The sequence below is a fragment of the Microtus ochrogaster genome, chromosome 2 (assembly GCF_000317375.1).
Source record: "Microtus ochrogaster isolate Prairie Vole_2 chromosome 2, MicOch1.0, whole genome shotgun sequence".
In the NCBI taxonomy this organism is placed as follows: Eukaryota; Metazoa; Chordata; class Mammalia; order Rodentia; family Cricetidae; genus Microtus; species Microtus ochrogaster.
The window spans coordinates 49,246,983-49,263,056 of NC_022010.1; the positions used below are offsets into that span (position 1 = coordinate 49,246,983).

Sequence of the window (16,074 nt, forward strand, 5' to 3'; positions counted from 1 at the left end):
CACACACACACACACACACACACACACACACACACACTCACACCCTAATGTGTAATGCCCCAACCTCGCTGTGACTTTTAGGAAACTGACCATTTCAGTAAGATTGATTTCTTCCTTTCATATAAGCATTTAACATTTGCTAAGCACCAACTGTGTCCAGGAAATAAACCCAGAAACAGGAGGCTTGCCATGACCCCTGTTTCCTGCCAGGGCCTCAAGGAAGCACCCTGTTGTATCTGAGATCTCCTATACAAGCCTTGGAGGACAGCCCATGTACTGGCAGCTACAGAGAGAAAATAGCTCTGTCTTATTCCCAGTCCGATTGTCCTACTGAGAGTCCGTACTGTAATCTGAGGGCCCTGTGGTGACAGAGGAGCAGTGAGGCCCACAGATGTCCCACCGGGGATTAAGTGGAGACATGCACCTCAGAGGAAGAGTGACAGCTGGGCATTGGCTGACTTTAGGACTAAAGTGTGTCCACTTAGCCTGCATGACAGCAATGGTCATGGCTGTTTAATGAGAAAACACCATGGGCTCTGCATGTCACACTTCACAGGCATTTGCATCCTTTGAGATGCTGCCTCATGGCACTTGACCATAGACAATCCCTCCCGTCACCTTGCTGGAGATCACGTGTGGCTAAAAATGACGGTAATCAGAGCATTCTGGAAGGCAAAGGGAAGAGGGGAATGGAAGGAGGAGGGGAAGAAGGGAAAAAGAAGGGAGGGGAAAGGGAACAAGGGAAGGGAAGGGAGGAGAGATGGAGGGAGGGGAGGACAAACTAAGATGACCATCTACACAGTGGAGAAAGGCCTCTGATGATGGCGGGACAGCTAAGGTCAAAGTCATAACACACATTTATGTCTGACTTTATAGAATACAAATTGTATTTCTCTGTTTTTCTGGACTCAGAAGACAAGGGTTGACTGGGTTATGAAGGGGGAGTTTTTATGGGGAGACACTATTTATTGACAGGATGAGCAAACGCAGCAGTCTGTAGACAAGCGTGCACGGTGACTGTTGTCTGGTGTTTACCTCATAGCTGCATGCTTCTAGGACTAACAGCGAATGTGGGGACTTCCTCATTCATGGGGTCCACGCTGTTTGCTCCTCATGGCTCCTCTGTTGGGCTGAGGGGACCAAGGCTAATCAAGAACAGCTTCTCCTTGCCTGGTGTTCACTTAGCAGAAACACAGTTACCATATAGTTCTGATGTCTTGTATAAGGCAGATTTACTGTGCACTTGTATCAGCCTGTGCCCCTGACAAGGCGGAAGCAAAGCTTGCCTTTCCACACAGCTTTTTCTGCTATACTTAGGCACCAAGAGGTAGAAACCAGGCCAGTTTGAGTTTTCTCTAGGTTTTCAAGGTTTGGAGTAGGGTTTTGTCACTGTTCTTTTTGACTGTCATCTTTCCCTGTCATTCGTCTCAGACAAGAGGGAACAGGCCTCTAGCTGGTGGCTGGGCTCTGGATTTAAGAGGGAGCCACTGCATCCGCGTAAGTGCGACACGGATGCCTCCCAGTCACAGAAAAGACTCCTTCTGGGCCAGGAAGTGCAGGCCTCTTATGCAGACCTCCCTGTCTTATGTGGAAGGTCACCCGGAGACCTTTGCTCCAATCCCGGAAGCCTTTTCGTTTGGTTTTAACAAGGGCAGCCAGTCACCGCTTCCAATATTCTGAGAACAAAGTGACTTCCTCAAAACCTGTCACCCGGCTAAACTATACTTACTCTTCAGTTTCATAGCTGATGACATGAACCAACTCCTATATGTACAGCCCTCTGAACAGGACTGGCTGCCTAAGCTAGAAAAGGAAAGGTCGCCTGACACCTGTGCGACCAAGGAGGACACCAATGACGAAAGAGACACCCAGGAAAAGCCACCTCAGTTTGGCTTGCTGCCTGGTTCTACGTTACACAGACAGAGTCACATCTTGGTGAGGTGCTTTGGGAACCATGATATATATTACAGGCTTCCTTCTCTCTTTCTGTCTCCTTTCCTTAGAGATGCTTTTTTTTTTTTAGGTTTTAATCTCTTCACACACACACAGACACACACACACACACACGCACGCACACACACACACATCTTTGTCCATCATTTCTTCCTTCTTTCCTTCCTTCCCTCCTTCCTTCTATTTTTCCCTTCCTTCTTTGTACATCAAGAGTAGTAAAACTCCGGATGCAGATGTGACAAGCATTGTCTTGAACTCGTGGAGCTTAAGACAAGAATAACTGTGTGCCAGCGTGATTAATCATGGACATGGCCTTCTCAGCGAGAGATACTTAGTATAATGAGAGCATGTAAGCTGTAGATCTTCCTTTTCTGGGAGGTCAGACAGACTCCTGCAAGGAATCAGCCCAGCCGTGAGGGAAACTGGTCTAGCTGAAGATAGACTGTGTGGCGGCCCCTAGGTAGGAGGACACGTCGTCCGGGCAGCCTGTATAGATTTTTCTAGTCTTGTAGTGAGTGTGTTTCTGCCATCAGGGGCGGACTCTGTGATTAGCTTGGTTTGAGAGCTTTCTTCTTTGGGTGATTATATAATAGGTAATTGCTTAATGACTAGTAATAGTCTTCAATAATTTGTATGGTCATGCATGTACCTAGGCATTCATTGAGAGGAGACTTATGGGTGCTAATTTTCCATTGACCAGAACTTAACCCCTTGACTAAACCTAGCAGCAAAGGCTATAAGAAGGCATAGTCTTAGCCATGAAGCCACATATCCAGCTGGACCTCTAGCAGTATAAAGGAGGAGAAGCAGAGAGTGTTTAAGAGCAGGCTCTCATTACATTAACAGATCTCTGTCCACCTCCATCCTTCCGTGCTCATCAGTGGCCTGCTAACCCTGCAGCGCTCACATGAACATATCCTTGAGAAGCCTGCTCCCTGCACAGAGCCAGGCTCTTTGTCTCTTCCTCCTGTGAGCCTGCTCGACCCCAGTACTCAGCGCACTGACTTGAACTTGTTACTTATGTGCTCGCGTCTTCCACTCAGCTGTGAACCTCTCGAAGGCAAGGGCCAGATTATACCCCTCTCAGTAGCCCCCAGTGTTCAGGAAGACGGGAGGTTCTGTGAATGTTGGTTTAGTTAGAAAATTTCCAGAAGTGACAGCAGGCCAGCTCCTTCCAAGTGGGTGTGTGCGCCACTGAGGTGTGCTTGTCTCTTCGCGTCTCCGCCCGATGTAACCCGCTTGAAAAGAGAAGGCAAATGTGAACGCCTGGGTTTTCTGAGAAACTGGGGGAAAGACCCTTACGGGATCTTGATCTCTGTCTAGATGCTACATCACATCCCCAAACCACTCTCTTTATCCAGGCGTCCTGCTGTGGGCAGGTCCCTTCTCTGCAGAAGCGAAGTGCCCGTATAGATGCTGGCCATAAGGCTAGACGAGACAGCAAGCAGTATGGGTGGGGTTGCTAACCCTGAGCTGGAAAACACACCTGAGGGAATAAGAAAGGCCAAAGCATTTGCTTAACTTGTTGGGAGTATGGAATAATTATATCCATAAATTTTTAAAAATTAATTAGAATTCTTGGCTGGAGCCACAGAAACCTACTCTGTCTAGTTGTTGCCCTTTAGAAAAAGCAAATGACTTCTTTTCAAACTTAAAGAGAGGCATGCAGCCTGGCCTCAGGCTAGAAGAACATAAAATCATGTCTATTGGAAATTCTGTATGACTTTAGGATCTCCTTCCCTGTGGCCCTCTGGAGAACATCCTTGTGTGAAGTCTGAATTCCATTATACGAGAGACAAGGTTTTAATACCTGAATACGGGAGTGTGCCGGTTGAACCAATGTCTGGTAGTTGTCTCTGTTGGAAGCACAAGTCACAGTGACTTCACCCCAGTTCCAAAGTCTCACAGACGGGGTTGAAATGTCGCTGGGCTAGGTGTGCATCCACTGAATGAGGTATCTGGATTCTCATTTCCTTATGGCTGCTGACGGTTCAGAAAGGTGATGTTGAAAGTGTCCACCACCACCTACGAAAACCAGTAAGATGACATCGTGGTGAGAACACAGAATCTCGGTTTTGTTTCCTGCTAGCCATATGACCTTAAGGTTTCCTTACCATCTTTGTTCTTGGCTGTAAAACAGAGGGTGGGGCGGGGGGAGGGAACCAAACGATCCACCTTGCATTGCCGTGATGACTAAAGGGGCAGGCACACGTGGAGCACCTGTTCGTCTCTCATACACTCCTCTTTCCCTTGCAAACGTGTTCTGTCCTCAGTACTGCTGCTCATGTAGCCTGCTGGACAGAGGGCAGCATCCCGGTAGGGCAGCATCTTCTGTGGCAATGTTGCCATTCTACATCCACACTGTGCAATGCGGCAGTCACAGACTGCACGCAACCACAGACCGGAGCACCTGGGTTTGATCAGTGTGACCGAGGAACTGGACTGTTAACTGTATTTAGTTTTAATGGACGTCGATCTTAATTGAAATAGCCACATGTGGTTAGTGGACAGCGGAGCCACAACCCAGTGGTTTGCGTCCTGGACACATAGTGGACTCACTGAGGAGATTATTTTTTTTGTGGCTTTAAACATATTGTTTTGACTGATTCTTTGGGAATTTCACATTAAGGGCCCCAATCCCACTCATTTCCCAGTCTCTCCATATCTGTCCTTCACCCTTGTAGCATTGCCATCCAAAGGAAAACTAAAAAAGAAATAAAAGAAATAAAATAAAAAATAACAATACAGACAACAACAAAAAATCCACTTCATTCCTCCTATTTTTCACCTTCTGGGGAGATTCTTAAACTACTAGTGTCCAGCCCTCACCCTCAGACATGTTTCTTATTGCTTTGGGATAAGGCCCATGCCCAAGGCACTTTTCAAGAGGTTTTCCTTCCTTCCTTCCTTCCTTCCTTCCTTCCTTCCTTCCTTCCTTCCTTCCTTCTTTCCTTCCTTTTTCCCTCCCTCCCTCCCTCCCTTCTTTCCTTTTCTCCTCCTCTCCTTCTTTGTTGTTGTTGTTGGTGGTGGTGGTGATGGTGGTTGTGGTGTGTGTATGTATGTCAATTCTAGAGTTTTGGAAGTTGCTTACAATGTAATTCTTATTTACTTAGGTAATATTATATCCTTCTGGAGTCTTTGATGGAGTTGAAGATTAGATAGTTATAGTTTTCCTTAGTTATAATAAAAGATAAAATAGATATAAATATTGTAACTGTAATTCTTGCTTGATATCTGTTTTTTATATATAATTTTACTATGTTAAAGTTAAAACCTTCCCTTTTATTTAGACAGAAAGGGGGAGGTGATGTGGGATTCCCCTCTGTATGTTGTAAATATTTTATTACCATTGGTTAATAAAGAATCTGCTTTGGGCCTATGGCAGCACAAAATAGAACAAGGCAGGAATTACAAGCAGAGATAGAGGAGGAAAAAAAGGCAGAATCAGGGAGACACCAATATGGCCACTCCTATCTCCCCAGAACTTTACCGGTAAACCACAAGCCTCGTGGTAAAATATAAAACAATAGGAATGGGCTAATTTAAGATGTAAGAGTTAGTTAACATTTTTAAATATTTATTTATTTATTTATTATGTATACAATATTCTGTCTGTGTGTATGCCTTCAGACCAGAAGAGGGAACCAGACCCCCATTACAGATGGTTGTGAGCCACCATGTGGTTGCTGGGAATTGAACTCAGGACCTTTGGAAGAGCAGGCAATGCTCTTAACCTCTGAGCCATCTCTCCAGCCCCTAAGAGTTAGTTAATAAGAAGTCTGATCTAATAGGTTGAGCAGTGTTTTAATTAATATAGTTTCTGTGTAATTATTTTGGGTCTGGGTGACCAGGAAAAGAACAAGTAGACTCCACCTCCACTCCCCCAATTCCCAGGACTCTAGTTCTGCAGTCTGGAGTAGAGAGCCATGCATGCATGGTGGGGAAGAGAAGGGCGGTGAGAGCCTGCTCTCTGTGTTTCATTGGGTCACATCTGCTTTGGCCTCTCCACACTTTAGCTAGGTGTTTCTGTTGGAGGATTTGAGCCAATCACCATAAGTGACTTCGGTAGAGGGCATAGAGCAGTGATTACCCTTTCCCAGACAGTGTCTTCTTTCCTTTCGTCAGGGTTCGAGTGAGCCAGGATGGGCAGTTTCTGCACTACATCTTTCCGTACCAGTTCATGGACTCCCCCGAATGGGAATCGCTGCATCCTTCCGAGGAGGGGACCTTCCAGGTAACAAGGAGCCCGACGGCAGCACTGCTCACCTGCCGCTGCACGCCCCAACATCGCTGCCTCCCTCTCTCACATCTGCCCTTGGGCCATCACCAGATGTGATGTTAAGAGGGGGTGGGGTCATGACCCCTGCCTTCTGAGGAGAAGAGTGCCTACGCTCCCAGGTCTGGGGAACGGAAGGGTGGTATTGGTCCCTGACAGGCAGTCATGTCACGTGTGTGCCTACAAACTTTCCAAAAGACTAACACCTAGAAAAAATAGATTAAAAAAAAAACCCATCCTACATAGGATCATGGAAACTCCTAGCACCCCCTGGTTGTAGCTCCAGCTCTCCTGGTTCACGCTGCTCATTCTAGCTCTGCCGAACACCAGTACCCATATACCTGGACCCTGCTATGGCCTCTTTATCTGAAATACATTTTCACTTCTAAATGAGCCACCATGCTCTCCAGGACTCTTCTATGAGGGTCACTCAGGCTCACCTTCCCGCCTCCATGTCCACAGCTTACTGCAGCCACCCGCCAGCTTGAGTTCTTCTCTTCCTTCATGCTGGCCTCGTGCACATTGCTGTCTATTCTAATGACACAGAGACAGCTCCATCTCTCCATCTCTGACCCTGTCTCTGTCTGTATCTGTCTCTGTCCCCATACTTCAAAACACAGTCCCAAGAACACAGTTTTTACTGAACAGGTTGGTGTCTCAGAAGACTCAACGGGTCACTCACACCCATGAGGCCACAGGGATCCTGACCACTCAGCTCCTACTGACCTCTGTGCAGCTGTTCACATTTGTGGTTCCGGGTTGCCGATGGCTAGAATGTGACACACACTGCATATTGTATTGCCTTGCTGAGTCACACAAATTGCTAGACTGGGTAATAATACTGTTACTGTCTAACAGATAACCCATCTCAGATTCCAAAGCATCGTGCACCCAGCCAAAAAGCGACAAAGCCAAGAAGGAGCCTGCTCTTACTGTCTGTCTCTTTTCTCTGAGAAATGAAAGCGCCATCATAAGAGTGGTTCACTCAGCCCTCTTAGGGACTCTGCTAGGCAGTTTGCTGGCCTCTGTGTATCTTCTGTGATGTCTACCAGAGAGTTCTCTAGCCAGCATATGAGCTAACCCCGGAACAGACACATGCCAGGCAATGCCACTGTCTGGGCTGGCTTCTGTCCTAATCCTAGCTCTATGGTGATATTGTCAAAGAGGCAGTCTTGCCGCCATTGCCAGGGCCAGTAGCCACTGACTCCCTCCAATCAAATAATTTTTGTCCCATCCCCACCCTCTCTGCCTCACCCAGAGGCATTCTCTGGGAACTCCCTCAGGCCAGGAGAATGACAGAAGAGCTTAGGGCTGGAGCCAGCCAGACCAGGCTACAGCAATGACGGGGAGGAGCAGGTGGGTCGTACTCCAGAGGAAAGACTGTTACCCCAGATGGCCTCTCGGCCTGGAATGTAAGCATGCTCATATTCCTCCCTTTTATATCTTCTGTGTATGCCTCATTTAGAAGCAAATGGATCCACACCCTTGCTGTTGGCTGTGTAAAATCCCATTTCCTCTTTGCAGGTATCAGGTGTTGTTGGGTTATAGTTCGTCTTGATCTTGCCTCTTACCTAGCTTTGTTGACTGGAAGAGCAATTCTAGTGACTGCTTACATCACAGTTTACAGCAAATTTAACCCAAATCTCAGCGTCCTGTCACACTTCTCAACAGTTCAGTTTCCCCAGATCTGCTGGCTGGTGGCACAGTGACACTTCCATTATTCACCAAGAGCAGAGCACGGCACAGCCCGCAGAATTCATCACCAGCCTGTGGTCTGTGTCCTGTTTCGCTGGACCTCTGTCTTAATTATATATGTTCTCACAAAGAAAAGGCTTCGTGCTTATCAAAATTTTGTTACAGACAACCCTGGATGTGGGAACCAATAAAAAGGTAGGTTTCTGGAGGTTAAGAGCCTGGTGCAGTAGGGAAATGCTTGCTGTGCAAGCACGAGGGCCTGAATTAGGATCATCAGCACCCAACAGAAAGCAGGACATAGTGACATGTGCCTGTAACCCCAGCATCGGGCAAGGCAGAGACAAGCAGATCTGGGGGGCTTGCTGGCCCACCAGTCCAGTTGAATGTCAAGTGCGAGGTGTAGCCTCAAAAAATATGATGTAAAGCAATAGAGAAGGTACCAGAAGTCAGCTTCTGCCTCCACATGTACATACACAGGCCAGCACACCCACATACATACATGCCCATACATACCCCCTAACATACACATACACACATACCCCCAACACACACACACACACACACACACACACACACACACACACACACACACACACACGAAAGAAAGTAGATTTCCGGAGAACCTTCTGAGAAGGACTTTTTTAAAAAATTTGGTTTTAGTTGTGTGTGTATGTGGTGGAAGAGGTATATGCTGCACGTAGGTGCAGCACCCTGGAAGGCCAAAAGAGGGCATCAGCCAAAATTACAGGCTGTTGCTGTTGTGAGTGGCCTGACCTGAGTTCTGGGAGCAAAGCTCTGGTCCTCTGGAAGAGCAGGAAGGGCTCTTAACTACTGAACCATCTCTCCAGACTCTAAGGAAGGACTTTACGAAATGACACTGGGTTGTTTGGCTGCATACAAGACTGTTCATCTTTACTTGAATCATTTGTTCCCTTCAGAGACCTCTTGAGGAACTTGGTATATGTTGGCACTGATAAAAGGGTTTGGAAGACATCAATGGACAGCACACACCCTGCCCTTACGCAAGCTGCATTCCAGCAGGAGAGGCAAAAATAAACCCTCGATATGACAAACAGATGAATATATTGGGGAACAGTAACTGCTGATTAAAAGAGCAGCAGAGAATGCAGCGTAAGGTTACAGTTTAAAGACCAGTGCTCGTGGGTGTCCTTGTTAAACGGGTGACCGCTGAGTAAGGGCTTGAGAGGGGACAGTGTGCACTCTGGTCCTCAAGGAGACCGTGGAGAAAACAAGTGCTAAAGTCCTGAGGGAGAACTGCAGGCTTCAGGTACAGAAAGGGGAGCACTGAGAGATGGGGTGCAGCTAGCAGGAGAGGAAGCTGCAGAGGTGTCGTGGGAACCAGACTGCATAAGGGCCAGCACATATGTTTTCTAGATGGAGCCCGAAAGGTTAATGAATGCTTATTGAAGAAGAAGGCTTCTGACTTTCTGACCTGAGTGCTAGAAGGGTGGGGTGGCTGCAGGCGGAGCTTGCCAGAGCGGGAGAAGTGCATCTTGGGATGTGTTCAGTTTGCTTCATATTGGACAGTGGGGGTGTTGCAAAGGCAGCTGGAATAGTCGAGTCTGGAATCCAGGAATGAGGTCCGGGCTTGAGAGATACATTTGGAAACGGGTTTTATACAGGTAAGACTAAAAGCCATTGGGTGGGATAGCATTGCATAGTGAATGCAAGCATAGAGAAGTGGTCAAGAATCTGACCTCTTCCGTGAATTGGGGAGAAAAGGAAGAGACAGAAAGTGAACCTGAGCAGAAGTCAGGAGGTCTTCCCAGGAGTGTTTGGCACCCCAGAACCCCACGGAGATAGTGTGCCAAAGAGAGGTGATTTGGCAGAGCACAGCTGGCCTGTGAGAGCAGCAACTGAGAGGTCACAGGGTGTCTTGCTTGACAGGAACAATGATTGACAGTCTTATTTGCCAAAGAGCAAGTCAGAAGAAAGGAGACAGTACATATAGACAGGTTTCTGTGGAGTTTGCTAAAATGGGGAATGAATATAATGGTAGCCATGAAAGTAAGATGAAGAAAAGGAGTTTCATATTTTATCTTTTTTTTTTAATGAAAGCAATAACAACCTACACAAGGAAAAAAAGCCCATAACCTTTGTGTCTGGCCATACAGACATTGACGTCATCCACGTTAGGACATCATCAGGCATATCTGCCCTGTGGTTGGCACCGTGTCTTTTGTCTTGGGACTTTTTGTTAAGGACATATGAGGCAGAGGCTATGACTGAGTGTGACAGATTGTGAGTGTTCTCTTCAGGACTCTCTCAAAGAGGCGACATGTAATTTCCTGTGTAATGGAAATTACACAGCTGGTGAAGGGTCAGGCTGAAACCAGTGACCAGCCCCTGGCCTGATGACTAATTTAGCTAGGGCCCTGGTCTAACAGATGAGACAGGGGGCTGTGGGGAGCAAGAAGTGGAGGAGGGGCTCAGCAGACACTGAGGAGGAGAGGAGAGGGATGGGAGGTAAAGTTGTGTCTTTTTAGAAGATTTATTTTATTTTTAATTTGTATGTTTGTGTGTTTGCGTGCGTGCCCCCCCCCTCCACACACACAGGCCAGAGGCTTTAGACCCATTGGAGCTGAAGTTATAGGCAGCTGTGAGTTGTTCGATGTGGGTGCTGGGAATCAAACTTAGGGTCCTCTGTAAGAACATCAAGTGCTCTTAACCCACTCAACCGTCTTTCTGGCCCCGAAAGGCACGAATTCAAGGGGTTGTATATAATCTCTAACAGAGAATGCTTCAAAAGCCAACACCACATTTCATAGTCAGTATAAGGCGTCAACAGAGTGCCTGGCACATAGTCACAGTTCAGTAAAGGTTAGCCGCCATGTCCCTCCATCTCCACTCACAAACACACCCTAACCCTGCCAGCCCAAGGGTTGTGTCAACCAGATCGTTACAAATTGTCTAAGTTTATCCCCTTCTCGATACTATTCTTGGAATGATTCCACTTTAAGCTTAGCTTTGCTACTCATCTTTGGTTTTGGTTTTGAGACAGGATCTCACTGCATAGCTCAGGCTATCCTAGAACTCACTGTGTACCCGATCCATTGCCTCCACCTTCGGAGTGCTGGGTTGTAAGGCATGAGCCACCATGCCTAGATCATCATTTTAACAAGGATTATGGAGGCCCACTGTGTGCCAAGCACACAGTGTTGCTTCTCTCTCCTGCTGGCATAATCTGATTTGCATCCTGGGCACAGTGACTATGCAGACATTCCCAGGCCCTTAAATAAATAACCGAAGAAGGGGCCCTGTTCCGTTCTGGTTGTGAGTTCTTTTTCTGTCTCTATTCGTTCTTGAGTCATGAGATCCTTTCGGTTTGTAACCAAGTTAAGAACAGATTCGGGTATCTGAACCCCAGTGCTCTGTCCCTCTGATACATCTTGGCTTGATACTTGCTTGATCTGTAGCCTTGTCCCTTGATAAACGTTTCCCTCATCTCTTTGGAGGTGATGGTCGAGTGAGCACCAGGCTGTCCCCAGCTCCTGACACAGGGCATGTACATCACAGCACACACAAGAAGCTTGTACCTGGACTTCCTCCCAGCTAGGCCGTAGAGTTACCCCAATCAAAATAGCCACCTGTGTCTCTGCATTTTAAATCATTCTCTGCTACTAACCCCCCAGGTCACGCTGACTGCTGAGACCGAGTGTAGCTACATTTCCTGGCCCCGGAAAAATCTCCACCTTCTTCTGAACAGAGAGCGATACATCTCCCGCCTCTTCTCAGCCCTGCTGGGCTATGACATCTCCGAGAAGCTCTACACGCTCAATGACAAGCTGTTCGCTAAGTTTGGGCTGCGCTTCGACATCCGCCTCCCCAGTCTCTACCATGTTCTGGGGTCCTCAGCCTCGGATGGAGGACCCGAGTCTGAGAAGGACGAGGAAGAAGTCTTTGAGGCCGCCGTGTCCCCTGCGGAGGCCAGGCCCATCTGTATCCTGCCAACACCCCCTTGCTCCCCACCTCCAGCTCCGACCAACTTCCCTGCATCTCTGCCCCGGGCTAGGATGTCCAGACCTGACAGTGGCCCCCTGGGTGAGGACTCCACCAGTCTGGTGCTGGAGGATTTTGAAGAGGTTTCAGGATCAGAGTCGTTTATGGATTATAGGAGTGATGGGGAGTACATGAGGTGAGGGCGGAACTAACAGGGGCACAGACACCAGCTAAGGATCCCAAGTAAGTATGCAGAGGCGAATGTGCCTGTTCCTGCCGCTGCTGGTCACGTCGGCCATCTTACAGCAGAAGCACTGCTTTTGAGTCCCGCCCAGAGGGCTCACTGCTCTAACCCAGCCCCGTGCTCACAGCCGGCTCAAGCTTTCTAAACCTACTCACAGCGGGGTGGGGGTGGGGGGTTACAGTTCAGAGAATGGGTTGACTGACATTTAGAGCAGGCCAATGGGCTGCTGGTCTTTTGGGCGTGGGAGGGGCTAGATTTTGCTAACAGCTAACAGCACTGCTAAGACAAAGGAGGTTCTGTCTGTGGCATGCATTTCAACATGGTTCTCCCCGTGGGTTCCCTGGTGCACAGATGAGCTCTGGGGACGCAGAGTTAGTGAGACTTGACTAGGAAGGACTGTTCAAATCAAAGAGACTGGTGATGGCCGACACAGTTCTGGGAAGTAAATGGCCCTGTCTTGCTTTCTTCACGCCCAGGGGCAGACATGCTCGTCACTCAGGCAGAGGTCTGGGCACTACTTTTATTTAAACATTACCATGACAGGTGTAGGACAGCCTGGTTTTCCCCAGCAGCCCACACGCGTGGGCAGTGGCCATGGGCCAGGCCTGGACCCAGGTGAGCTCCCGGTGCCAACAGGATTTCCCTCCTAGGAGTGTGTGCCAGGAAGGCCATGCTCTGCAATTCTGGGAAGTCACTTTCATGTTCATCTGATTGATCTTACAATGCTGTGACATTTTCCTCTGGTCTCTACCCAAATATAGTGGAGGCTTGGCTTTTCCTGAGGAAAACCCCACTCACTCTTCACCGTCTAGAAGGTATTTTAAGTGACAGGGGAGCCACTGAAGGGACCTGTCGCTCTTTGGGAAGCACCGGCAGATTTGAGGAACTAGCCCAGTGCGGAAGGCCTCTGAGGCACAAGGAGTGAGTGAGTGGTTGCGTATTTCCAGAACAATCCGCATAGCAGATGAAAGAGGCAAAAGAGGTGAAGGCCATGAAGACAGACATTGGCTTTAGAGATACAGAAGTTGTCATCTCCCGGGGAGGAATTCCAGGGCTCTGAGACCCATGATAATTTAGTTTACTTTCCTGCTCCCTGGTCCCCCATTATCTTTCCACACCTCCTGCTCCGTTCCCTTCCTTGCTGACCAGTGTGACCCCTGGGTGCCACATGCTGTCCAACCTGCCGCACTGCCTCTTCTGTTCACAGAGCTCTGACTGTTGCCCTTCTCATTCCTGACTCCTATTTGTCCCTGCTGTCCCAGTGTATGTCTCTGGGTATCCCTCTCCCTCTCCACCTGCCCCTGACTTCTCCTGCTTTTGTTTTTGTTTTAACTCTGTTATCCATGCCCTCTTGCCCAATCTCTGGCTTTGCTCTCTCTTCTCTTCCCTAAGCAACCTTGTGTCTCTGTTCATTTTGAATTTTAACTCCTCCAAGGTCGGTACCCATTTCTCTAAGGATAAAGAAAACTATTCAAATGAAGGCCCCCGGACATGAAAGGGCATGAGGAGAATGAGGACAGGCCCTCAGAGAGGGACGTCAGGACAGAACAGACCGCATTCACCTCAGCAGGAATAATCTGAGGCCTCCTTTTCCGGGAGCCTAACTCACTCTGTAAAATCGCAAAGTGTCGTGGGGCCCCTGCAGGAGCTCCTCACAGGGCCATTCTCGGAGCAGGGGCGATCCATTGCTCCTACCAAGCTGGAATCCGTCCAGCTTGCAGCCGTGAGCTCATTTCCTCCTCTAAGAATGATTCCAGTTGTCAGATCTTTCCCAGAACCACTGTTGGCCCCCAGATCCTCCCGCGTCTGTCCCTGTTATTTAAATAGCCGGGAGGAAGGAAACAGCAGGTGGCTTTTACTTTCAAACCACGGAATGTTCCCAAGGAGGTGAAAACGTGGTCGTAATTGGTCCTGTTTTAGACAGCTTCCATGTGGCTGGCTGCTTCTCCTTCCTCCCTGAAACCTACCCCACGGGAAAGGGCTGGTGGGGACAGCAGTTCAACAGCTCAGCAACAGATGGGACCCGGTGGAAGCGGTTTGGTTTCTGACAGCTGCCAGAATCCTCTCCCTGCCTCCTCGGCAGCCTGGGAGGAGGCTGAGAGAGAGACCACGCCCCGCTCCCCGAGCTTCCGAAGAACCGGGTGGCGCTCTACCTCCCACCGCCGTCACTTTGCCTTCAGATTCTTCCCTCAGAGGGAAAGCTGGTGACTGCCCATGCAAGCAGACAGCTCCTGAGCAGATTCCTGGGCAGACATTTGGTTCTTAGTAGGCTGGCAGGCTCTGGAGTCTCTCAGTGGCTGATCTGCTCGCAGAGGCCCCTGTGTGGGTCAGGCCCAGGGTGGCAGTCACTCCCTGCACAGTTCTCAGGTCATTTTTTCAGTTCTGCACTGCAGGCCCCATCTTCATTTTGTGAAAGGAAAGACGGGACGGTAGAAAGCCTGTTGAATTTCAGTATGGGACTGGGGCTGTCTTTATCATCCCTGCGCGGCAAGTGGGAAACAGAATGCGTTCCTTTGAGCTTCCTGAAGTTGCAAGAGGAGGATAGAACCGTAGACTAAGAGAACAGGGATGGATAGCTTCAGAAGTGACCCCCGCCTGTCCCCCACCTGTATTCCATAATGAAAGAACTGAAAGACACAGCTGCCCATGGCCAGGCATTGGGCATGGGGTCCGCGGGGGGGGGGCGGGAAGGGGGGATCCGCAGGGGAAATGGAAACCCACAGGCTCCTGTGATACTGCGCATGCCCCCTGGAGCCAGGTGCTGATACCCTTCTTCTGTTTCTCTCCACAGCTTTCAGAACTCTCCAGAACTCTTCTCAGGTTATGACCGGAGCACAGGCCCCTTTGGCTCCAACCCACACTCCTGAGCTTTAAGGATCACAGAGACAATGGCTTCTCTTCCGGATGTCTCCCTTCCGTGTTCCCTGGATGGCCACTTGTATTCACATCCCTCCTCTCGTCCATCAGAAAGAGCTGGGGCAAGATGGGGAAATGGACATGCCATGCTAGTCCCACAACTGCGCCAAGGGTGACAGGAGGAAACTTGCCTTCACGAATCTTCTTCACGGGAGGAGGGTCCAGAGAAGGCCTGACTCCATCTTCTATGGGCTGTAGGACCTTGGCTGGTTACACAGCCTCTGAACCTGGGCTGTCAAGCGGGGCTATGAACTCACCTCACAGGGTCGCCGTGAGGATCCAGTGAGGTAGAGCTCCTATGACTGGGCATGGCCGCAAGCAGGCTCCCACTAAAGCACGACACACCTCTCCCAATGTTGTTGCTTTAAATTGTCTGTAAGGATCCACTGACTTCCTCCCGTGGGTATTTTTGGTTCCCAAATAAGTTTCTATTGAAGTAGAAAATTTTAAACCCTAATATTTTCTTCAACTTTTACATCCAAGATACAAATAACCGTGTCCTGTTTATGAATCTAGTATTAGATAATAGTTCTTAGAAAAATTTTATAAATTTAACCAATTCGTTTTCCTTCCTTAAACATATAAAAGTGACTTACAAGTTGGATTTATCCTGCTCTCTTTTTATCTGATTATTTATTTTGATTGAGACAGCATCTGACAACCATGCCTGAGATGGGTCTTGAATTGACAGTTCTCCTGCCTCCCTTTCCTGAACGCTAGAACTGCGGGTGGACACCACCATGCTTTGCTGAATTTCTACGTTGTTGTTCATTAAGAAGCTCAGTGTGTGCTCTGCTTACCTACTGCTGTGTAAAACCTATGTCCAATACAGCGGCTAAAAACTGGTGTAATCACTTGGTTTGCTCATGAAGCGGGACTAGCTGGGGCTGCTACGCGGTGCTTACCCAGCTCGGCGCTATCGCTCATGTGACTGCTTTCGCACACACTCGGAGCAGGACTCATCTCAAAGACCTCCTCAGTCAACTGTCTGGGGTGAAACTAGAAACCTCAAACAGCTGAGGATTAGCCA

The 16,074-nt window shown here is 48.6% G+C and overlaps 1 protein-coding gene across 2 annotated transcripts in view; it reads left to right on the forward strand.

Annotated features, from left to right (window-relative positions):
- Positions 1-15,007, forward strand: part of Popdc2 (popeye domain containing 2) — a 15,894-nt gene extending 887 nt beyond the window's left edge. The window contains exons 2-4 of one of the 2 annotated variants that reach the window (XM_005344981.3): positions 6,079-6,187; positions 11,578-11,986; positions 14,920-15,007. In XM_005344981.3, the coding sequence (XP_005345038.1) occupies positions 6,079-6,187; positions 11,578-11,986; positions 14,920-15,002 (601 nt within the window). In that variant the 3' untranslated portion in view covers positions 15,003-15,007. Of the gene's footprint in view, positions 1-6,078; positions 6,188-11,577; positions 12,085-14,919 lie in introns of those variants that run through there. The other variant, XM_005344980.2, reaches the window with a different exon arrangement.
- The last annotated feature ends 1,067 nt before the right edge of the window (positions 15,008-16,074 follow it).